The 26,746-nt window shown below is 37.0% G+C and overlaps 1 protein-coding gene and 1 pseudogene across 5 annotated transcripts in view; both read right to left on the bottom strand.

Annotated features, from left to right (window-relative positions):
* CDH18 (cadherin 18) overlaps nt 1-26,746 on the bottom strand; it is a 1,104,671-nt gene that overhangs the window by 267,126 nt on the left and 810,799 nt on the right. For all 5 annotated transcript variants that reach the window (XM_014344962.5, XM_055112494.1, XM_008971208.4 and 2 more), the window contains one exon: nt 8,754-9,048. In XM_014344962.5, coding sequence (XP_014200448.1) covers nt 8,754-9,048 — 295 coding nt within the window. The remainder of the gene's footprint in view (nt 1-8,753; nt 9,049-26,746) is intronic.
* LOC134730404 (uncharacterized) lies at nt 18,502-21,468 on the bottom strand (annotated as a pseudogene).

Genomic DNA, 26,746 nt, shown 5'->3' with positions numbered 1-26,746 from the left:
ACTATAATATCAGGTGATTTCAAACTAATTTATAATTAAAGGTGGAAGGTGCTAAAATAATAAGCCAAGGTTGCTCTAAGATCAATTGTAGTAAATATTTTGCTGTTTATTTTCTTTAAAAAAGACATTCTCTACTTTAAGAGAAGTGCTACATTCCAAAGCCAAATTATATACCTCAATGATCCATTGATCACTGCAATAATTTCACTTATTATATTTTTTAGAATTACCTACACAAAACCTGCCTCTTTAAACTGCCAAGAATCTCTGACTGGTTTGTTTTGTGTTTCAGTTTTCTACATTGAGGCCTATACATATGAAAGTCATTCTTTGGCTATCATATTTTTTAAAACATGATGTACCAATTAAATCTGTATGAATGTGGTCCAATTTATGCAGAAAAATATGTATCTTCTAGTTAAGTATTTTCTCTTGCAAATTGGCCAGTTTTATTAGGGAATTCCAAGTCTGGCCTACATTCATAAAAAGTAAGTGGTAAGACGGTAACCATGTAGTCTGGGGCCTACCAATGGGCAGAGGGTGGGAAGAGGGAGAGGATCAGGAAAAATAACTAATGGTTACTAGGCTTTATACCTGAATGATGAAATAATCTATACAACAAACCCCGTGACACATGTTTACCTATGTGTCACATAGGTATATCCACATCCTGTTCATATACCGTTGAACTTAAAATATAAGTTTAAAAAAAGTAAATGGAAAGACTGAGGAATCACTTGAAGAGTAAAATGCAATCCAGTAAATCACATCAATCATTGAATAAAAGTTAAAAACTATGTTGGTTTATTGGGCCTTTCTTTAATTTACAACAACGAAGTTAAAGATATATAAAATAAATAAAAAGAATCTTTACCCAATGAAACAGATATTGGAACAATTATGTCAATATTTCTAAGAAATCTTTCCTCTAGACGTAATTGTAGGTGGAAAAGGTCGTCATGTACTTGTTCAATAAACATTTAGAGAATATCTTGCTTCAAGTGAGGGGATACAATAACAGAATGCAGCAAAAGTGGAAAAACAGAACTTCTGAGACTCCTCTCTAAAACCCTTAATATTTTTGCTCTTATCCTCTTGAACTACTGCCCTAAGAATGCATACGAAGCAGGTCCCTACCTGGAGGATGAGATACCATGGATCAGAGACAAGCCACCCAGCTAAGACCCCAGAAAAACCAGCTGATAACCAGCATCCACCACTGCAGGTGAGGGAGGCACCTGCGCTGCTCGAGCTCCTAGATGACTACAGCGCAATGTATGACCCTAGTGGAAGAGCAGCCTGGACCACCGAATTATGAGCAAATAAAGCAAATATTTTGTGTGGCCACTAAACTGTGGGTGGGTTGGTTTGTACAAAACACAAGCTAACTTACACAGAAGAATAGTTATGCAAATAAAGAAGAAAATTATGAAACTTGCAAAATTTTGTCTACTTTCTGGTTTGTCAGTTGTCCAATGTGTCTCTTCATGAATACTGCAATGTTCCATGTAGAATTAGAGTGCTGGCTGTGCTTTATTGAAATGATACCATTCTGAACATTATGCCCCAGGGTAATGATTTTTAAATGGCTACTAGAATCTTGGCAGATGTCCAGGGTGAACATCCCAAGATATTTGGGCAGAACTAAATCAGCGCTCCAACAAGAAGCACAATAAAGTCAGCACAGCTGGTGTCTCTTCTTGTTGCTCTGCAGCAAGAAACACAGCTGCAAATGGAACAGCCTGGGGCCTTAGAGATTGGAGGTGAAAAAAAAAGACATGAAGAAGATTAGAGATGTTTCAATACATTTCCAAGAAAAAGGAACTTTGCAGTTAAACAATCTTCTTTTTGTAGCTGCAAAAATAAGTTTGTTATATTGAACCTACAGTTTATTAAATGTATACTTATAATTCTGTTAAAATATAATATTTATTCTCTCTCATACATTAAAAAGTACTATTTCTATAACCTGTTACTACCTGTTAAATGCTTTTAAATGGTATTTAATGATAGGTATACTAATACACAGAAGAGTTAAAACTTTGTACATTTTCATACAGAAATATTTATTTGAAAAAGAAAATAGTAAAGTTTATGTTCTGCCAAATTACACTGTGATCTGTTATATGATCTTTTTGAAACAACTTCTAGATTTAAAACATTTTTAAAAAAATGACTGCAATAGAAACAAATTTCAGTTAATACAGTTATAGAAACTCCTGATTCTAGGTGAAAGCAAGACTGTAATTGCAGAAATTTGAGAATGTCTCCATAAAAAGAGAACAGATAAAATTATTCCTGTTTTAAATAAAAGAGATACGATACACACAATTAAGACAAACACCTTTACCAGCTTTTTATTGCTAATTTTATGTCTTTGTATTATTGCTAAATTTCTTAGTCAGTTATGATGTGCTTTTCATGTGAAAAGTGTAATACCATTTACAAATACAATTTTATTCATCTTAATTTCTAAAATCATTCACTTGACGGCTAACTCAAAAACCAAGTATCATTTCATCTCATGGTCATTTTCATCTTTGTATTGTCTTAAACACATTAACTCATTATCTCATATTTTAACTGTCGGTTCTGAAGACTATATAAATTAGACATGTAATGTAACTATAGGGAAAGAAATTGAAGAAGTAATTCCATAAAATAATTGATAGAAGGTGGTAAAGATCAAGACTGACATGATAATGTACTGCATATCACAAAAAAAGGAAAATTTAAAATCTCAAATTTGCATTAATCAAATATGTACATCTATTATGGATTAATCCAGGTTACATTTGCCCTCAATAATATTATAATGCCATTCTGTTCACATATGTTTACTGTTGAAATTAATTATTTAAATATATATAGTGTATGCGTATATATACTTATCTATATGTATACATGTAAATATACATGTATATGTACATCTATATGTATATGTCATCTATGTATATATGTATATGTCATCTATGTATATATGTATATATGTCATATATGTATATATACACGTATATATGTATATATGTCATATATGTATATATACATGTATATATGTATATATGTATACATATGTATGTATACATACATATATGTACATATATACGTGTATATATACATGTCTCACTCACTCACACACACACACACACACACACACATATATGACAGCCAGTACCTTACTAGGAACCAAATATAATTCAAGTGGTCTTCTAAATGCAGGCTATACAATACACAATTTTTTTTTAAATGAGAGCCATCATGGCTCCCAAGTAGCCACGCCATTACTCTTCCTTCTATGGGTGCAAATAACTTCATTTTATTCTACGACTTTCCTCAGTGTTTTCATACTATTGTGCACTTCAAGATGATAATTAATATTTAAACACTGCAATTTCTTACCTAGCCAGATAGAACATATTTTTGTTTTAAAGTTCATGGCATGAGCATTCTGGCACTATGAAAGTCTCTCTGGACAGGATTATAAATTTAACAAATATATTATTCAATTTGTGTTTCTACTTTGACATTTTTAATTCTTTATATTGCATGTTCCCTAGGGCAGTAGTTCTTAACTGAGAGCATTTTTGTCACCCAGAGGACATTTGGCAATTTCTGAAGACATCATCACTTTGTGGTTGTGGGAGGAACACCACCGCATTTATTAGGTACAGGCCATGACTGCTACTAAACATCCTACAAGGCATAGGGAAGACCCTCACAACAAAGAATTATCCAGTCCAAAGTGTTAATAGTGGAAAGATTGAAAAACTCGTTCCTAGAAAAATATAATTCCCTAGATAATTGGTGAAATTACATTATATAGATCAAAAAGATACATACAAATCTTACATTAAAACATGCTTTAGAAACCACTTCAGTTTATTTTTGCATCTTTCTGTACTGAGCTATCCAAAATGTCTCAGACTTTGTCGGCAGATTATTGCCCACCGACAAGAAATATACAACCACATTATGCTTTTCTCACTGGCAATATAGCGCAGTGCAATTACTTGGAGTGGCTCCATAATCATTACTTAGCGAGAGATGCAAGAAACAATAATCTGATAAAATCTTGCACACCAAGGAAGTCTCTGGTACTGCCTTTTCTGTATTCTGGTAACATATTTGCAAAGCTATATAGAAAATCTATTATTTGCATGATCTTCCTGTTTATTTCCCCAAAACACACAAATGCACACACATGGATACACACACACACACACACACACGGACACACATCCCAAGCTGGACTATTTTTTTTAATCATTTTATCCTGTATGTCAAATGTCCATTTATTTTACCTTTTCTAACTGATAAATCACCATGCATTATTTAAGATTCACTGAGGACGTCTTCTCTCATCCACAAGCAGGGCCCCCTGTCCAAGTCTACGGTTCCCCTATTGGTGCTTATCAGACACCATATTGAAATTTTCTATTTGTAAGTCTGCAGTTTGCTCAAAGATAGTGGTCTTGTTTCATTAACCATTTTATTACTAGCCACTATCACAGCTCTCAGCACATAAAGTGCATTTACTCTCTCTCTCTCTCTCTCACTCAAGAAAGAATTGAATAAATATAAGGAGAGAGATTGTTTTAATGATTCAAAACTGAATTAATGAGTATATGATAAAAAAAGTAATTTTATCAGGCACCATATGTTGATAAAAATTTTGTTGTCACCTGCTTACGTTATTATTAGTCTTCAGTTAGCATTAGAAACCAGTATATTTTTAAGTGTTAGTGTTATAAAAATGATTTTTATTACATATTTAGAACCACTTATTCCTTTCATACCAAATAAAGCCACAACCTAGTGTTTAGAAGCAAACCTTCAACAATGTGTGTGTGTCTATTTCCTTTAGATATCTTCTGTGCATGTACATGCATATTCTGCAACACATCTGTATTCTCTAACAAAACTAGGCTATCTTAGTATCACAGAAGGGAAGCCTGGATAGTCATTGGATAACTAACAGTATCTACCCAAAGGGAAGAAGCATGATCCCATATATTTGTAACAAACACTATATTTCTGTCTATATGTATATAGTCTAGTAGGACTGGCAGAACACTAACTGCTATAGATCAGCAGATACCTTGTCTATCAAAACTATGACACCATCCTCTAATTGTTCCTTGCCTCTGATCTCCCTATAATAGCTTACAATGAAGACTGGCAAACTCAAACTCTTTTTTTTAATAAAACAAAACACTGTAAATATTTTGGGCATTGTGGGCCAGCGATATGACCTTCATCCCAAACACCGAGCTCTGCCATTGCCATGCCAAAACTACTACAGACAATCTTCAAGTAAGGAGTGTAGCTGTGTTTCAATAAAAGCACAAAAACAGAGAGCAGTACAGATTTGTTCCCCCTGCCAGTGTCTGCAGATCTTTGCCTATAATATCATCAACTTTTTGTTTCTAAAATCAGAGTTGGCCAGACACAGTGGCTCACACTTCTAATCCCAGCACTTTGGGAGGCCCGGAAGGGCAGATCATTTGAGACCAAGAGTTCAAGACCAGCCTGGCCAACATGGCAAGACCCTGTCTCTACTAAAATTACAAACTTTAGCTGGGCCTGGAGGCACACGCCTGTAATCCCAGCTATTTGGGAGGCTGAGGCATGAGAATTGCTTGAACCTGGGAGGCAGAGGTTGAAGTGAGCCGAGATCATGCCACTGCACTCCAGCCTGGGCGGCAGAGTGAGACTCTTGTCCCCCAAAAAAAAAAAAAAAAAAAAATTCAGAGTTAATGAAAATATCACCCATTCTTATGAACACAATATAAAGTGAGTTTCTCCCTCCACTTTCATATCATCCCCTATGCATTCATGTTACAATATCTATTATATGTTATTACCATGAATGTTATATATTTGTTTTCCTATAGTAATGAGTGTATATATACACACACACAAACTTACTGATAAAATATAATTTCCAATATTCAGCTTAAGGTTTCCCATAAAATAACTCTTTCAATAGAATCTTGCCTGAAACCACAGTAGTACAGAGTTGAAACTTACTCTGTCTTGTTCTTTTTCTCTACTACTTTCAGATATTAAATTTTTGTCCCTCAACCATACTCATCTCAGTAAGAGAACTTAAGAATATTAACTTTTCACTATTCTCATCTTTCTTCCCAAACCCCAAATGAGGACTTTGACTTGTTCCCAAGTCCTCAACTCACAGCCTTTTCTGCAAAAATTACTTTATGCCTTATGATTCTCACATAGATTATGTGGCATCCTTTTATAATATCTCAAAAATATCCATTTGTATTAACTCAGTGTACACACACACACACACACACATCTATTCCAGAGTTCACTGTTGATAATATTTTTCCTCTCTGTTATTTTCCTTGACTTTTAGATCTCTGTTCTGATTTATTTCAACTATTTTCAATTTGAACTGTTTTCTCAAATGTTTTTCTAAATTAGGTAGGAGAATAATAGACCTTCCAGATCTTTCTCCAAATATTTATTTTGCCCTAGCTGATGGATCATATTTGTCTAAACAATAGATTTGGGGCTTCAGTGTTTTCTCTGTAGGCTGTAAATGGGACTCAACTCTCTATCAGATTCCTCTATTTCATGTAATAAATGTGAGGGTAACATATTCATTTTTATTCACACCTAATTTTTAAAAATCTGAATGTTTTTAAATTTTTCTCTTTTTTATTAGGCTTTAAAACTTTACCAGGATTTTCCTATGTTTGATTCTTATTCTATTTACTCTTCCTGGAACTTAGAAAGTCTACTAAACTTGTAAAGTCAGTATATTATTCACTTCAAGAAAAATTATGATTGCTCCTTTCCTCCATTTGCTCTTTATTTTTCTCTAAGGACACATGTTATTCACATGATAGGTCTAATGAATATGTTCTCTAAACCTCCTTTCTTTTTCCCACAATATCCACAATTTTATGTTTGTTTCTGTGGCTATTAGCTACTTCTTCCAGTCAGTTATGATTTTAGGTACCAGGACAATAATTCAGGTCTAATCAGTTACCATTCATGCCTTCAATCCATATATTGATTTTCTTTGTTGTTGTTATTTACTTATTTGTTTAAAGCAAAAGGCTTTGAGTTACAGAAATCTGTGGCATCCGTAAAAGCCCTCCAATGCTCGTATTGGCTACTGTTTAGTATACTGTCTTTCTGGGTAATGCCTGCTCTGCCTGTTTTTCTCTCTAGTGCTTTAACCCCTGTGGTTATGACAGTTTCCTTTGTGCTCCTTGGGGCCCTTACTTATCTTGGAAATAGCTCACCAGGAGCACTCTCACAGGTAGGAGCACCATAGAGCTCTTTGCCTTCCTAAGGCAGAGGAGATTAGGTTTGTGGGTATCAGTTCCTTGATGTGGCAGAGAGAATTCTGTCCTTGAGTTCCCATGCAAACTCTCACTCACCAGGGTTAAAAAATGCTGAAGCCTTTAATTCCCCCTAGACTCTCCTTGGAGATCAATAAGCCCGACAGTATTCTGGGCCTCTCTTAGGCTCCTGCAGGCTGGTTCCTGTGTTCTGCTGTGGTCCAGAGGGAACAAGTTTGGCAACTGCTTTCTCCTCTGAGACTTCAGCTAAGGAAGAAGACCTCACTCTCTTCCTTACCTGCTCCTACAGCAGCTGCAGGAGCTACCTGCCTAGCTCAAGAAGACTAACATGGGCTGGAATCTGGAGTTGAGAGAAAAGATGCTACCATCTTCCATTTTTAAAAAATATATATACATATATATACATATACACATATATATATTTCAAATTCACAGACTGATTTGATTAGTGACTAAGTGACTATAAGAACCTCAACCTAAAACAATACTCATACATATGCAGTAAAATTAAATATATTAAATCTTTACTCAATAAATGTGTTACAAAGCTTAGAGTCTCATAAAGATAGTCGAAAAGTATTATTGTAGAAGAACCATTTTTAAACTACTTTTTAAAAAATCATCCCATGAAATGAAAAATAAACAAAAATAAATTCAAATAGCTACACCACAGAAACCAGTGAGTGGTGAAAAAGCCCCAGATCATTAGGGTGGCTCAGGTCCTGGATCATGGTTCTGTTGGCTGCAGTGTAGGCTTTGCATTCAGCTAAACCTGGAATAATGCCTCCTTGGCTATTTTCTAAATATGTGAATTTGCAAAAGTGACTTAAATACTTTATGCCAGTTTGCACATCTTAAAAATGATATTCAAAATACTTCACGGGGCTGTCATATATTTTTAAATAAATAAGGTATATAAATGCTTAGGAATATATGAAAAGTTGTATTGATTAATGTAGCAACAGCTATTAATGGTATTATAATTTGGTCATACACTGAAAGCTTAAAAGACTTGGAGACAAAAATTTCAGACATTCTAGAATCTTTCTTCTGTGCAAATCATCAAATTGAATGTGCTGGTATGTTCTTAACAATATACATGTAGAATTCACGTGATAGAAGAGCCATATCAATTAAGCAAGTATTCCACATGTTTTCAAATTTATACCTTTCTTTCCCCTTGAGATCCAACTATTACCTACACTTACATGATTAGAAATCAATTTCAATGAATATTATAATTGCTAGACCCAATAGTCTTTAACACTTTATGCCACAAAAAATACTAAAATATTTTGAAACTTCATATTTATATCCCCTCCAGATATATATATAAGTAAAAACTGGTGTTCTAAAGATGACTTTTTGATTTTCTTAATATGTTAATTGCGTAATCACAAAAATGATTTTTCTTACCCATATCTGACATTTCAGGCACAGTAACAATGTATGGTCCATCTGTGAATTTTGGAGCGTTGTCATTGATGTCTTGCACTTTGATGATGAACTCGGATTCAGGCTCAAGAGGTTTGTTTGTACGTCTATCAATAGCTTGAGCATGAAGCACATAGTGGGTCTTCTGCTCTCTGTCTAGGCTTTTTGTTGAGTGGATATCACCCGTGGTATCGTCAATGATAAATATAGTCCCAGCACCCTCTCCAGTAAGGATGTACTTGACAGATCCATCACCTTTGTCAGAATTGGAGTGCAGCTGTGAAATACACATGGAATAATTTAGCATATATTTATATTCCAACTTCACATTATGTTCTCTGAAAACTCCCTATCTATAATTACTTTGGCTATGACTTTTCTTCCCTTTACAGTGCCCTGTGTGTTACTACTATCATTTGCTTTTCTGCAGTTTTTTTTTCACTTGGTTAATCATATGGATATTGCTATCATGGTTTGTCTAAGAGATACAGTTATTGATCTAAGAAAAAACCAATAAACAATATTTATTAAAACAAAAATAGCCCTTATAATTTTACTAAATCCACATTCCACTAACTGCCATAAAGTTGGGAAAATAAATTCCCAGTAGATTATTGTTGCCTTCCATACTTGTGAAAATAATATATTTGGTTTTAATTATTTGACATTCTATTTCACCTTTATGACTAGAAAAAAAATATATGGTAGGACAAATTGAGGTTCAAATTAATTATTAAAATTTTCACAAAAGAGGCACATATTTAAGTCATAGTCACAGTCATGTGTTTAATAATTTGAAAAAAATGAAATCACCTCTAATATAAAGGGCTTTGATGTAGAATATTAAAAAATAGAGTATTTTTGGCCAGGCACGGTGGTTCACGCCTGTAATCCCAGCACTTTGGGAGGCCGAGGTGGGCAGATCACGAGGTCAGGAGATCGAGACCATCCTGGCTAACATGGTGAAACTCCGTCTCTACCAAAAAAGTACAAAAAAAAATTAGCAGGGCGTGGTGGCGGGCGCCTGTAGTCCCAGCTGCTCGGGAGGCTGAGGCAGGGAAATGGCGTGAACCTGGTAAGCAGAGCTTGCAGTGAGCCGAGATCGCGCCACTGCACTCCAGCCTGGGAGACAGAGCGAGACTCCATCTCAAAAAAAAAAAAAAAAAAAAAAAAAAGAGTACTTTTTTAGGGATAGAGTATTTTTTTAGTTAGGGATTATAAAACTTTAACTCAAAATTTAAATAACAGTAATATATTTAGTTGATAAATAGGCTCTCATTTTAATTAATTGAAATACAGTAACAAATCTACACTTACTAAAATTAAAATTATCAAATATTATTTGAATAGATATTAGAAAAGTAACAATAAATTACAGAAGAGGTCTTCAATAAGAAAAATACCTAAAATATTGAGATAATACACTTTGTTGCCATTTAAACTGCATATAGTTTTTGCTAAAGATTCTGCTATAACACCAAAATTCACTTAAATAGTTCCAAGAGTGCCAGTGCTATATTTCTAGCTAGAAATAACAGCAGTATTTTCTCAGTTCACAAATATATTTTCAAGGATTGTTTCTCCCTAGAGGTCTGAACAGTTATCCTTTATATTAAACCTTTTTGGGCACATAACCTCAATGACTTACCTTTTTCTCATTTCTGACACGTAGAAACATTGAAAAAACACAACTTTATTCACATAGCATTTCAGTTTTCTTGCCATAGTAACATGAACATTTTTGAGGTTTTAAAGTCTCTGAACTCTCAGAAGACATTTGGAAAACACAAAATACAGAAAAAGACAATGCAATATGCGAAAAAGATTTTTTTTCTGGGAAATTAGGGCAACTGAAACATAAATGATAGTATGGGAATAATTTCACTTCTTTCTTGAAAGCATGTAAAAAATTACCAGGACAAAATTTTGACAGGAATCACAGAGTAAGATTCAACAGATGAAACCATTTAAAAATGCTTATTTAGATCTTTTATAAAAATGAGCAAAAATACACAGCTTTCAAAGATTCACACTTCATTAGTAAATTGGATACTAAAAGAAGAATGCAGAATGAATTGGGTGATAAAATTGTATGCTTGTATGAAAATGTGTTTATTTATTTATGTCTCTTAGCATATCATTTTAGTATATAGAAGAAAAGATTCATCTTTCATGAAGCAGACACCCGCAAAGTGTCAATAGAGCAACCTATTTCATATTCTCTAACTTCGCGTCAATCCATCACCAAAATGTAGCAAAGTAAATCAACAAATTCATTTACCAAATGTTTCTAAAATTTTTTCTAGAATACTTGTCATTAAACTAACAAAAGGTGAGATAGTTTGGTAATTATTATGTTGTTATACATAAATTATAAATCTATATATTGTACTTATAACTGTATAAAACATTTTTGCAGAGTGTGTTATGTCTTTAAACAATTTCTAAAAGTTTAACAATGATGAAAATTGGCATTCATCTTCAGGATATGTATATGTGTGTATACATATATATATACATGAAAAATATGTTTAGTGAAATTAATTTGATGTCACTTAGTTTTTTTATTACTAACAAAATGTAGCAATATAAAATTATACTAAGTGTACAGTTAGGTTCTTATTACAGATACTTAAGTATATTTAAAGAAGAATAGGCTTAAATATATAAGAGAAATAGTAAAGTTCTTAACCTACAGCATCTATTAAGCATCTATTAAATATATATACTATACACTATATAGATTCTAGTAATTCAGATATAAAAATAAAAATTTCAGTAATTTTAGGGCTATCAATTTTAAGACTTGAATCTGATTCCATATGTATAACATTATTATAATTCATATATATACTTTTTATAATTAGTAAACAGTTTTTATAATACCTAGTAAACAGCATAAATGCTTCTGAAGATATGACTAATTTGAACCTAGATTGTAATAAGATTAGTGAATTATAATTCAGTAATATTTATATTTTTGGATAACCTTACACCAAATATTATGAAACTTACACAAAAATATCATGAAAATGTATTTCGATTACATTGCTTTCTAAGAATATTTGGCATGAGTTTTTAAATAATGTAGATGATCATTTTATTAATGAAGTTTTAGTTTCTTGGCCAGCTTGGTTAAATCTTGAAATAATCAGATTCCCATGTAACACTAATGGGAAACCATTGTAGTAGTTATTTAGTAGACTGACTAATAGTTTATATGATTATGATGATAACCACTGTGAAATAGCAAAGTGGTTTACTCTCAAGATTCCCTCTCCTCCACCAAATCTATTCTCAAATCTCAGTTCTGTTTGCAATATACACTTTGCAACAGGAATGGAGCCTGAGAGAAACCTTGAGTATTTTGTCTTGAATTTTTTAATAAAAGGGTTTTAAGACTCTAGAGAAGTATTTTATTAATATTTGTAAGCCAAAAAATGATGAATGAATGAAATAGGTGAAAAATAAGGGTAGTTGCAGACACAGAAAACTTGACAAATGGAGAAAAAGCTCTTGAATAGAGATAATCAGGAATATTATGATGATAGAAATATGTCATCTCTGAGTGGGGTCACCAGTGAGACATCAAATGAAAGAGATTGGAAAAGAGCATGGAAATTAGAAATACTCCATATATAGACATGGTAGTGACTCAGTAACCAGTTAAATGTAGGTTACAAGCTTAGCTAGCCACTATACTACTTAAGAGAGATGCCCATGATTTTTTTTACAGTGAAATAAGTAAAAATATTTGGAAGATAAATTTGATTTTAGTCATATACAGTGAAGCCCCCCACCCTTTTTTTTTTATCAGTTTAGTAATACCAAGGGCATTGTAGCAGGGTCTGAATGTAACACCTTATATATACTTTTAGAGCCATGGGATTTTGCAAAGCAGGCTGTATTTTCATGCTGAAAGACAGACATTATATTGTCCTAAAGCAAGAAGAGATAGTCTTTGGGTATCTCATCACATAACAAAGTAGGCTAAATTAACTTCTCTTTAGAGAACAGCAAAGGAATGAGGGGTGAAAAAATAAAAAGAAAATGCAGTCACCCTAGTGAAGCAAAATGCTAGTAATCTCTAGCATTACTTTAATAAATTGTCACTTTCTTAGCATTAAGTAGCAACCCATGGCACTTAGAAAGCCAACGTGGCTCATATGAGTTAACTCTAGAAAACCATTTATTCACCCTGGACTACATTAGGACCTGAAAATTTATAGCTTTCACTCTAATGCAGAGTTCCTCAATAAAATAATATTATATTCCTTGGGGAAGAATAACTTTAAAAGGTTAAGAAGATGGTGGTGGAGCCATTCATTTACAAAGTTGAGTTTAATTATGTTAAAAAGATAGGTCATTGACTTAAAACTGTAATATTTTGGGATACATAATTTATATACTTGTTTATAAGTAGAAAACATATTTATAATATTTCAGTGGAAGCCAAAAATAAAGGCAGAAATATAGTAATTCCACTATGATTGATCATTATCTCCAAAACTTGCATAAAAATATGTGACTCAATGTGAAAGAAATGTGAAAACATGGGGAATACATGTCACTGAGGAGTATTATGTATCCTTCATTCCAGAATGTATTACATTCTTAAAGTATAGGCAAATGAAACAAAAATCAATCGAACTGTTAATAAGTAACTGATGTGAAATAAAACACATTAAGCAGTAACAGTCTCTTGCTAACTGATAATATATTAGTCTCTGTGAAAAAGCGACATGTATTAACCATAATTTTTAATTACACACCAATAAATGTGTAAAAGGTTATGTTAAAGAGTTAAATAAAGTTTTATTTTTAAAAATTTAATCCATCAAGGTGGATGGGAGTCAGGACTGGATTGCAGCTATAACTCAAGACAGATAGAGCAGGATGTGGAGGCTCACATTGTTAATTTTGCCCCAGAATGACTGCAGGAATATCAGGAATCCTGAGAGTACTCGCAGACCCTCTTAAGGAAGCAGATTGCTCCTGCAGGGCCCCCAAGATGCCCCAAATATTGTAAGTGCCCAGGCTGTGAAACAGGGAAAGGGAGATCCGTTGCCCTTGAATACACACCCCCACTGGGGAAACTGAAGGTCTAGTTTATAGGAGAATATTCTGATCTTACCTGGAGCTGTGTGAATTTAGAAAGCCAAGCAAAATACAGGGGTAGAGGAAGCAGTGTCCATTCCTGCTTGGACTCAGGGGAGGATGCAAATCCTGCGTGTAGACTCCACAGACGGTGGAAGCACTAAAGCCCTACTTTCTTTTGCAACTGGGAAGCGGGTTAGCTGGCAGTAAGTTCTCAGCCCTGCTTGCCCATTGCCTGGAAACAGACTAGATGCTATGATGGGGCCACGGTAGGAGTGAGACCAGCCCTTTGGATTGTGTGGGAGCTGGGAGAAGCATGTGACTCCCGGCTCTCCCCCACTTCCTTGACAACCTGCACAACTCAGCAGAGGCAACCATTATTTTCCTAGGTACATAACTCCATTGACCTGGAAATCTTGCCCTCATCCCCCACAGCAGTGGCAGCAAGACCCACCCAAGAAAAGTCTGAGTTCAGACATGCCTAGCCCTGCCCCCACCCAATGGTACTTCCCTACCCATCCTGGTAACTGAAGACAAAGGGCATATACTTTTGGGAGTTCTAGGGCCCCACCCACCATGGGTTCCTCTCCATACTAACACAGCTGATGCTCTCTGGAAAGCACCACCTCCTGGCAGAAGGCCAACCAGCACACAAAAAAGAGCATTAAACCACCAAAGTTAAGAACACTCACAGGGTCCATTTCACCTCCCTGCCACCTCCACCAGAACAGGTGCTGGTATTCATGGCTGAGAGACCCACAGATGGTTCACATCACAGGACTCTGTGCAGACAACACCCAGTATTAGCCCAGAGCCTGGTAGACTTTTTGGGTGGCTAGACCCAGAAGAGAGGCAGCAATCACTATACCTTGGCTCTCAGGAAGCCACATCCATAGGAAAAGGGGGAGGACACTATGTGAAGGAAACACCCCATGGGAAAAAAGAATCTAACCACAGCCTTCAGCCCTAGACCTTCCCTCTGACATAACCTACCCAAATGAGAAGGAACCAGAAAACCAACTCTGGTAATATGACAAAACAGGGCTCTTTAACACCCCCAAAAATCCTACTAGCTTACCAGCAATGGATGCAAACCAAGAAGAAATCCCTGATTTGCCTGAAAAGGAATTCAGGAGGTTAGTTATTAATCTAATCAGGGAGGCCCCAAATAAAGGTAAGCCCAATGCAAGGAAATAAATAATAATAAAAAAAGATGCAAGAAGTGAAGGGAGAAATAGTCAATGAAATAGATAGCATAAACAAGAACAATAAAAACTTCAGGAAACATTGGACACAGATAGAAATGCAAAATTTTCTGGAAAGTCTTAGCAATAAAATTCAACAAGTAGAAGAAAGAAATTCAGACAAGTTCTTCAAATTAACCCAATCCAACAAAGACAGAAGAAAGAATAAGAAAATATGAACAAAGCCTCAGAGTAGTCTGGGATTATGTTAAATGACCAAACCTAAGAATAATCAGTGTTCTTCAAGAAGAAGAGAAATCTAAAAGTTTGGAAAACATATCTGAGGAAAAAAATTGAGGAAATATTCCCTGGCCTTGCTAGAGACCTAGACACATTGCTATGTGTTATGCCAATGCATAGGTCATCTAAAGTTAAGACAAAGGAAAGAATCTTAAGTGCTGTGAGACAAAAGCTCCAGGTATCCTACAAAGGAAAACCTATCAGATTGACAGCAGATTTCTCAGCAGAAACCATACAAGCTCAAAGGAATTGGGGCTGTATCTTCAGCTTCCTCAAACAAAACAACTATTAGCCAAGAATTTTGTATCCAGTGAAATTAAGCATCATATATGAAGGAAAGATACAGTTTTTTTCAGAAAAACAAATGCTGAGAGAATTTGTCACTACCAAGCCACCACTACAAGAACTGCTAAAAGGAGCTCTAAATCTTGAAACAAATCCTTGAAACGCATCAAAACAGAACCTTTTTAAAGCATAAATCTCACAGGACCTATAAAACAAAATACAATTTAAAAACCAAAAACAAAACAAAACAAAAAAACCCCAAAAAAACCAAGATACACAGGCAACATTATGAATGGAATGGTACTTCACATCTCGACATTAACATTGAATGTAAATTGCCTAAATGCTCCACTTAAAAGATACAGAACTGCAGAATGGATAAGAATTCACCAACCAAGTATCTGCTGCCTTCAAGAGACTCACCTAACACATAAAGACTCACATAAACTTTAAGTAAAGTGGTGAAAAAAAGACATTTCATGCAAATGGACACCAAAAGGAAGCAGGAGTAGCTATTCTCATATCAGAAAAAGACAAACTTTAAAACAACAGCAGTTAAAAAAGGCAAAGAGGGACATTATATAATGGTAAAAGGCCTTGTCCAACAGGAAAATATCACAATCTTAAACATATATGTACCTAACACTGGAGATCCCAAATTTATGAAACAATTACTACTAGACCTAAGAAATGAGACAGACAGTAACACAAGAATAGTGGGGGATTTCAATATCCCACTGACAGCACTAGACAGGTCATCAAGACAGAAAGCCAACAAGGAAACTGGATTTAAACTATACCTTGGAACAAATGGACTTAACAGATAAATACAGAACATTCCATCCAATGGCTGCAATATACACATTTTATTCAATAGCACATGGAACTTTCTCCAAGATAGACCATATGATAGGCCACAAAATGAGCCTCAATAAATTTAAGAAAATTGAAATTATATCAAGCACTCTCTCAGACCACAGTGGAATAAAACTGGAAATCAACTTCAAAAGGAACCTTTGAACCCAGGCAAATACATGGAAATTAAATAACCTGCTCCTGAATCAGCCCTGGGTCAAAAACAAAAGGATGGAAATTGAAAAATTCTTCAAACTGAACAATGATAATGACACAACCTATCAAAACCTCTGGGATACAGCAAAGGTGGTGCTAAGAGGAAATTTCATAGCCCTAAATGCCTACATCAAAAAGACTGAAAGAGCACAAACTGACAATCTAAGGTCATGCCTTAAGGAACTAGAGGAACAAGAACAAACCAAACCCAAACCCAGAAGAAGAAAGGAAATAACCAAGATCATAGCAGAACTAAATGAAATAAAAACAAACAAAAAAAATACAAAAAATAAAAAAATTTAAAAAAAGAAATAAAAAGCTGGTTCTTCGAAGAAATAAATAAAATTGATAGACCATTAGCAAGATTAACCAAGAAAAGAAGAGAGAAAATCCAAATAACCTCGGTAAGAAATGAAATGGGAGATATTACAACTGACACCAGAGAAACACAAAAGCTCATTCAATGCTATTGTATTAGTCAGTGTTCTCTAGAGGGACAGAACTAACAGGGTATATATATATATACATATATATATACACACACACATATATAGATATGTACACATATATATACACACACACATATATATATACCCTGTTAGTTTTATATTTTATATATTTTTATATATAAATAAAATATAGGATATATATAAGATATATATAATACATATACATATATCTCCTATATAAATATAAAGGGAAGTTTATTAAGTATTAACTCACATGATCACAACATCACACAATAAGCTTTCTGCAAGCTGAGAAGCAAGGAGAGCCAGTCCAAGTCCCAAAACTGAAGAACCTGGAGTCCGATGTTTGAGGGCAGGAAGCATCCAGCAAGGGCGAAAGATGTCGACTGGGAGACTAGGCCAGTCTCCCCTTTTCACATTTTTCTGCCTGCTTTATATTTGCTGACAGCTATTTAGACAGTGTCCACCAGATTAAGGGTGGATCTGCCTTCCCCAGCCTACTGATTCAAATGTTAATCTCTTTTGGCAACACCCTCAAAGACACATCCAGGGTCAATACTTTGTATCCTTCAATCCAATCAAGTTGGCACTCAGTGTTAACCATCACAAGTACAACCCTTGTCAAGTTGAACCCATACACATCTCCTGAGATCATGCATAATCTTCAAATAAATACAATAATAAGGTCATAATTTCACCTAACATAATACAACTGTCCTCCGTACAACCGGAAACACACCAACCCCCAACCCAAACACTATCACATAAAGTTAACAATATTTAAGTGCTGATACGAAGTCAATAAATCTTACGTCATATGATAAAGGAAATAAAATAAAGATATTTTCTTCATACAAGTGTATACATGTACAAATATTTTTAGCAAAAGAAGGAGGAAATACTCATGACAATTACAGTCCCCATTGCTGCAGATGGTCACGTGGTCGTAGCTGGTATTGATGACTACCTTCTTCTACTACCTATTCTGTATTTCTTTGCCTTCAGCAAGGACCTCAGCAGGTCGTGATATTTTCCTGGTGGAGTGACCCAAACCTTCACTCCTGAGAAGTCTGGACCATTTGTAGTCCTGCCTGGATTGGGCTGTTGTAGTTTCCATTAACCTTAATCACAGGGAATGATAATACTAAGAGATGCCCGAATGGATCTCCTGTATCCCATGCATACTGTTCTTTACCTCTGTTGTGGAGTAGTGGACTGATTTCATCTTGATAGTCTGGGTCAATCACCCCAGCCAACACTGTAACTCCCTCCTTAGTTTGTTGGCTTAAAGGTAGGAGAAGCCCAAAGTGGCAGTCTTAACTTCTAGTTCAATGGAATTGTTGCTATGTCTCCTGGTGTCAGTGTTCCTCCCTCTGGAACTAAGGCCTCTAGGCCAGCAGAATGCAATATCACAGTAACAGGAAGCAAATATTTTGCTAGTGGATCACTAGGGGTGATGGTGTGTGTTGCCACTTCTGCTTCTATTCCTTGATTCCCGGATCCATGAATCTTTGCTATGGGAGAAACAGTACAATATAGTGGATGCTGATTCAGAGCATACCCAGCCTTCTGGATAACTTTGCCTCAGCCCTGCAAAGTATTGTTACCTAGTTGGTGTTGTAATTGTGACTTCAAAAGGCTATTCCACCGTTCTATCAATCCAGCTACTTCAGGATGATGGGAAACATGGTAAGACCAGTTAATTCCATGAGGATAAGCCCACTGCCACACTCTTTTGTTGTAAAGTGAGTGCCTTAGTTAGAGGCAATGCTGTGTGGAATACCATGAGGGTGGATAAGGCATTCCATGAGTCCATGGATGGTAGTCTTGGCAAAAGCATTGTGTGCACGATAGGCAAACCCATATGCAGAGTAATTGTCTATTCCAGTGAAGACCAACCTCTGACCTTTCCATGATGGAGGAGGTTCAATATAATCAACCTGTCATCAGGTAGCTGGCTGATCTCCCCGAGGAATGGTGCCATATTGAGGGCTCAGTGTTGGTCTCTGCTGCTGGCAAATTGGGCACTCAGCAGTGGCTGTAGCCAGGTCAGCCTTGGTAAGTGGACGTCCATGTTGCTGAGCCCGTGTGTAACCTCCATCCCTGCCAACATGGCCACTTTGTTCATGGGCCCATTTGGCTATGTCAGGGGTGGCTAGGGAAAGAGGCTGAGTGGTATTCACAGATCAGGTCATCCTATCCACTTGATTATTAAAATCCTCCTCTACTGAGGTCACCTATTGGTGAGCACTCTCATGGAGTACAAATGTCTTCAGTTTTTGACCACCCATAGAGGTCCACCCACATAACTCTTCCCCATATTTCTTTGTCACCAATTTTCCGATCATGCTTCTTCCAAGTCCCTGGCCATCCAGACAAACCATAGGCTACAGCCCAGGAATCAGTAGATAATCACACATCTGGCCATTACTCCTTCCATGCAAAGTGCCCAACCACATGCACTGTTTGAAGTTCTGCCCATTGGGAAGATTTCCCTTCACCGTTGTCCTTCAGGGATGTCCTTAAAAGGGGCTGTAGTGCTGCAGCTGTCCACTTTTGGGTAGTGCCTGAATATTGTGCAGAACCATCTGTGAACCAGGCTCGAGTCTTCTCTTCCTCTGTCAACTGATCATAGGGAACCTCCCATGAGGCCTTCAGTGCAGACTAGGGAAGAGAAGGCAGGGTGGCAGGAGTGGAGACCATGGGCATTTGAGCCACTTTCTCATGTAACTTACTTGTGCCTTCAGGACCTGCTCGAGCCTGATCATATATATAACCACTTCTATTTGATGATAGAATGCTGCTGTGTATGACCCACTTCATGGCTAGATGGGTCACAAAGCAACCAGTTAAAGATAGGCAGTTCAGGTCACATGGTGACTTGATGACATATAGTCAAATGTTCAGTTTCCACCAAAGCCCAGTAACAGGCCAAGAGCTGTCTCTCAAAAGGAGAGTAATTATATGCAGAAGATGGCAGGGCATTGCTCCAAAATCATAGAGGCCTCCACTGTGATTCACCTATGGTGGCCTGCAAAAGGCTCCAAACAACATCCCTGTCTGCCACTGACACCTCAAGCACCGTTGGATCTACTGGGTCATGTGGCTTAAGTGGCAGAGCAGCTTGCACAGAAGCCTGGATCTGTTGCAGAGCCTTCTCCTTTTCTGGATCCCACTCATAACTGGCAGCCTTTCGGGTCACCCAATAAATGGGACAGAGTAACACACTAAACGAGGAATGTGTTGCCTCCAAAACCCAAATAGCCCCACTAAGCATTGCGCCTCTTTCTTCATTGTAGGAGGTGCGAAATGCAGCAATTTATCCTTCACCTTAGAAGGGATATCTTGACAGGCCCCACACCACTGGACCCCTAGAAATTTTACTGAAGTAGAAGGTCCTTGAATTGTAGTTGGATTTATTCCCCATCCTCTGGCACACAAATGTCTCACCAATAAGTCCACTGTGTTTGCTCTTTCTTGCTCACTGGATCTGATCAGCACAATGTCACCAATGTAATGGACCAGTGTGATATCTTGCAGAAGCGAAAAGCAATCAAAGTCTCTCTGAATAAGATCATGACACAAAACCAGAGAGTTGATATACCCCTGAGGTAGGACAGTAAAGGTATATTGCTGGCCTTGCCAGCTGAAGGCAAATTGCTTCTGGTGGGCCTTATGGATAAGAATGGAAAAAAAGGCATTTGCCAAGTCAATGGTTGCATACCAGGTACCAGGAAATGTGTTAATTTGCTCAAGCAATGAAACTACATCTGGTACAGCAGCTGCAATTGGAGTCACTACTTGGTTAAGCTTATAATAATCCACTCTCATTCTCCAAGATCCACCTGTTTTCTGCACAGGCCAAATGGGAGAGTTGAATGGGGATGTGGTGGGAATCACCACCCTTGCATCTTTCAACTCCTTGATGGTGGCACTAATCTCTGCAATCCCTCCAGGGATGCAATATTTTCTTCGACTTACTATTTTTATAGGTAGAGGCAGCTCTAAAGGCTTCCATTTGGCCTTTCCCACCATAATACCCCTCAACCTACCAGTCAGGGAGGTAATGTGGTGGTTCTGCCAGCTACTAAGTATGTCTATGCCAATTATGCATTCTGGCACTGGGGAAATTACCACAGGCCAAGTCCAGGGACCCACTGGGCCAACTGTAAGTCAGACCAGAGCTAAAACTCCATTAATTACCTGACCCCCATAATCCCCTACTTTAACTGGAGGACCACAATGATGTCTTGTGTCCCTTGGAATCAACATCAGCTCAGAGCCAGTGTCCAGTAGTCCCTGAAATGTCTGGTCATTTCCCTTTCCCCAATGCATGGTTAACCTGATAAAAGGCTGGAGGCCTCCTTGGGGAAGGAGGGGAAAAATATTCACTCCATAAATTGTCGGAAATGCAGTGGGGGCCATACATTAGGGGTACCGTTCTTCAAGGGGACCTCGCCTCTCCTTCACTCCAGGGGTTCTGGGTCTGTAAACTGGCTCAAGTCTGGAAATGAATTGAGGGGCCATGATTCTATTTTTATAATTCAAATTAGTCTTTTGTCCATTTAACCTAGAAGTTTTCTGTTTGTATAAATTAAATAGGAAAGCAGTAGGCTTCCTATCAATTTCACTTCTAGGGACACAGTGATTAATTAGCCAGTGCCAGAGCTCTACGCGAGTCACACTATTCTGATTGCCGTTTTGCGTCTGCTGTCCATTATGGTAGCGACACCCACCTTGCCTTTGACAGATGAATGCTGCCACTTGGCTCCTGCCACCTTGGGATCAAATTATTCCCATTGCATTTAAATTTTGTAGTTGAATAACTGCAGTTCCCACCATTAGATCTGATACACAGAGAAGAGCAATTGCAGGGCTCTTTAAAGATGCAGGTGCTGCCGTCAAAAATCTATTTCACAAGGCTTTGGTCAAGGGTATATCTTCTGGACTCTCCCAGCTGGGATGAGTAGGTCTAAAGTGACTAATCCACTCCACGATCCCGATTTCCCTAGCCCTTTGGATCTCTTCCTCTACATTAAACCAGGAAAGATCAGGCATTTCCAGCTTGCTCACAGTGGCCCATCCTTTAATCCATATTTTGGCTAACAATGCAAATAAAGCATTAGAAACTTTTATAATGCCCAGAGTTGAACATTAAAAGCAGAGTTCCTACTTAGTGAGCCCAGATCAATAAATTCAGCCTGATCCGACTCTGTGTTCCTTCCACCATTATCCCATACCCTTAATATCCATCCCCATGCCTGTCCTCCAGATTTCTGTTTACATAAATTAGAGAACTCAAACAGTCCTTTTCAAGTGTAGTGCATGTGCTCATGGGTCACAATCTCAACCTCACCTCTAGTGGCCTGCCGGGACTTTAGTTATAGATTTAGAAGCAGAGATGATGGGGGTGGCTCCTGAGGATGATCAACATTATCTTGCCTGGCAACTACCTCAGGGGAGGCCATCACTGTTGCCTCAGGCAGCACAGAGTTTATGTTCTCAGCCAAAGGTAGAAAGGCTGACAGCAGCATGGGTTGGGGAGTGGATGTCGCCACTACTGGGGATGGGGAAGCTCTTCATTCTGGCCAAAAAATATTCACCAGAGTTTACAAACTCAGCATCCCCAGGTTTATTGGGGTCCTCCCACATGTCCCCATTCCAAGTTTCAGGGTCCCCTTCTTTTCCAGTCAATGCCCTCAATTTAACAGTAGATACCTGGCAAGGTTGTGCATGCATCTTTCACTGCAGGTCAGCCACTCACATGATAAGAGCTTATGTCTGTTTTTCCACAATTTCAGCTGTTTCTCTACAGGAGATAAGAATCTCACTCAGGGCAATCTTAGCAAATTTGAGGCTCAGTATCTGCTTCTGAATCCAGGAGATAGAATCTCTCAGTTCATAATTTTCTTTCATCACTTTGTGCACTGAACTTAGGAGTAACCAACCAGCTTCATTATGTTCCTTGGATCTCCACATATAGTCAAAGGTATTATGTATAGAGTCACTAAACTTCTTGCCTCTTCTAAGCAGTAAATCAGGCGTTTCAAATGCATTTATTTTGCATAACTCTCTAAAGGGTTTCTGCAAAGGACTATCAGTGTTCTCCATACTATTAGAAGTAGAGTCCTTAGCATTTTTGGGTCTAATCATATTAGGCATCTAACTGCAGAAACCCAAAAAAAAACTGCTCAACAAAATAGAAGAGGACACAAACAAATGGAAGAACATTCCATGGTCATGGATAGGAAGAATTAATGTCGTGAAAATGGTCATACTGCCCAAGGTAATTTATAGATTCAATGCCATCCTGACATCAAGCTACCAATGACTTTCTTCACAGAATTGGAAAAAACTACTTTAAAGTTCATAAGGAACCCAAAAAGAGCCCACATTGCCAAGACAATCCTAAGCCAAAAGAACAAAGCTGGAGGCATCATACTACCTGACTTCAAACTATACTACAAGGCTACAGTAACCAAAACAGCATGGTACTGGTACCAAAACAGAGATATAGACCAATGGAACAGAACAGAGCCCTCAGAAATAACACCACACATCTACAACCATCTGATCTTTGACAAACCTGACAAAAACAAGAAATGGGGAAAGGATTCCCTATTTAATAAATGGTGCTGGGAAAACTGTCTAGCCATATGTAGAAAGCTGAAACTGGATCCCTTCCTTGCACCTTACACAAAAATTAATTCAAGATGGATTAAAGACTTACATGTTAGACCTAAAACCATAAAAACCCTAGAAGAAACCCTAGGCAATACCATTCAGGACATAGGGATGAGCAGGGACTTCATGTCTAAAACACCAAAAGCAATGGCAACAAAAGCCAAAATAGACAAATGGGATATAATTAAACTAAAGAGCTTCTGCACAGCAAAAGAAACTACCATCAGAGTGAACAGGCAACCTACGGAATGGGAGAAAATTTTTGCTATCTATCCATCTGACAAAGGGCTATTATCCATAATCTACAAAGAACTTAAACAAATTTACAAGAAAAAAATCAAACAACCCCATCAAAAAGTGGGCAAAGTGTATGAACAGACACTTCAAAAGAAGATATTTATGCAGCCAACAGACACATGAAATAATGCTCATCATCACTGGCCATCAGAGAAATGCAAATCAAAACCACACCAGTGGTTTTGATACCACTCACACCAGTTAGAATGGTGATCATTAAAAAGTCAGGAAATAACAGGTGTTGGAGAGGATGTGGAGAAATAGGAATGCTTTTACACTGTCGGTGGGAGTGTAAACTAGTTCAACCACTGTGGAAGACATTGTGGCGATTCCTCAAGGATGTAGAACTAGAAATACCATATGACCCAGTGATCCCATTACTGGGTATATACCCAAAGGATTATAAATCATGCTACCATAAAGACACATGCACATGTATGTTTGTTGCAGCACTATTCACAATAGCAAAGACTTGGAACCAACCCAAATGCCCATCAGTGATAGACTGGATAAAGAAAATGTGGCACATATACACCATGGGATACTATGCAACCATAAAAAAGGATGAGTTCCTGTCCTTTGTAGGGACATGGATGAAGCTGGAAACCGTCATTCTCAGCAAACTATCGCAAGAACAGAAAACCAAACACCACATGTTCTCACTCATAGGTGAGAATTGAACAATGAGAACACTTGGACACAAGGCAGGGAATATCACACACCAGGGCCTGTCATGGGGTCTGGGGATGGGGGAGGGATAGCATTAGGAGAAATACCTAATATAAATGATGAGTTAATGGGTGCAGCAAACCAACATGGCACATGTATACATATGTGACAAACCTGCACGTTGTGCACATATACCCTCGGACTTAATGTACAAGAAATGAAATAATGCTATAGCAGTGAATAGAAGATTGTTAATGGGAGAATGGACCAGGGTGGTATTTGTGAAAGGAATAAGAAATTATCCAATCAGAAATATATTTTGAAAGTAGCACAAACAAAGGCTTCTCAAAGAGTAGATATGAGGTATAAGACAAATGAGAAGTCAAGCACAAATGTTTGGTGTTTGGCCATAGTTACTGCATAATTGAAGTTGCAATCAACTGAAATGTGGAAGAATCCAGGTACAGGAAGTTTAAAAGTGATCAAGAACTCAATTTGAGGCATGCTAAATGTGATATTTTTTGTTGAAGGTCTCAGCAGATATATAGAGAAGTCATTTGTATATGCAGCCTGAAGTTCACAAGAGACATTTTATTGGCCTTATGAACTTAGAGAACATTGACACAAAGTTGGCATTTGGAGCAATGAAACTGGATGAACTGAACACTAAAATAAGAATAGGTGAGAAGAGAAGAATTTAGTTTAGAAGCCTGTAATGCCTCAAAGTTAAAAAGCCAGGGAGACCACAAAAATATTGAGAAAGTGCAACCAGGAAATAGATGGAAAACAAAAGCATATTAGTGTCCTGGAATGAAGTAAAAATATAGCACATGAGGCCAGGCACAGTGGCTCACACCTGTAATCCCAACACTTTGGGAAGCCAAGGCGGGTGGATCACCTGAGGTCAAGAATTTGAGACCAGCCTGACCAACATGATGAAACCTCGTCTCTACTAAAAATACAAAAAAAAAAAAAAAAAATTAGCTGGGTGTGGTGGCAGATGCCTGTAATCCCAGCTACTTGGGAGGCTGAGACAGGAGAAATCGCTTGAACCCAGGAGGTGGAGGTTGCAGTGAGCCAAGATCGTGCCACTGTACTCCGCACTCCAGCCTGGGCAACAGAGCGAGACTCTGTCTCAAAAAAAAAAAAAAAAACAACAAAAAAAAACAGTACATATATGCAAGGAGATTTATATAGGAATAATCATTGTTGATTATTTGAGAGACAAAAAGGAATGTAAAGATCTGGCTGGAGGGTAAATACTTAAGGAAATATGAATGATTATTAAAATAATAGTATAAATGTGTTAGCTCTGAAGAACTACCCATAATTTGTTGGTAATTGAGAAAATCACATTGTGTCAAAATACGATATAAGGTACAACGTAAGGTTGTATTTTGCTAAAAATTATACATAATAAAACTCCATATATGTGGTATTCATATTTATTAATATAAACACATATAAAGTTAGGGAAGAATATAACCAAGGCATGAGTCACTTGAGGGAAGGTAGAGAAGGAAACTATGCTGTAATGACTTAGTTCCCTTTATGCATCTTTCATAGTTTTAATTGATTAAGTAGGATTCTATTTCTTCATATATATATATACACACACACACACATACACATATATGTATATATATCTTTATAACCATATATGTGTGTGTGTATATATATAGTTATTATCTTTTAAAAGGTTATGGGTTTTATTTGAGCCAGTTATGTGAAAAAGTCAGAATGTTTTACCACTCTTTTTCAGTATATTAAGAGTCAACAGAAAAATAAGGTAAAATCTCATTTCCATGCAGTCTCGAAGCTTTGCTTGATTCTCATTCTGCATTGCATAAGAATTTGACTTTCCTTGTGGTCATTCTTGCTAAATTCTGTCCTTAATTTGGCTATAATTACTAGGCCA

This window comes from Pan paniscus, chromosome 4 (genome assembly GCF_029289425.2).
Source record: "Pan paniscus chromosome 4, NHGRI_mPanPan1-v2.0_pri, whole genome shotgun sequence".
Taxonomy (NCBI): Eukaryota; Metazoa; Chordata; class Mammalia; order Primates; family Hominidae; genus Pan; species Pan paniscus.
The sequence above is the reverse complement of the archived record's forward strand: the minus strand, read 5'-3'. Positions and strand labels throughout refer to the sequence as shown.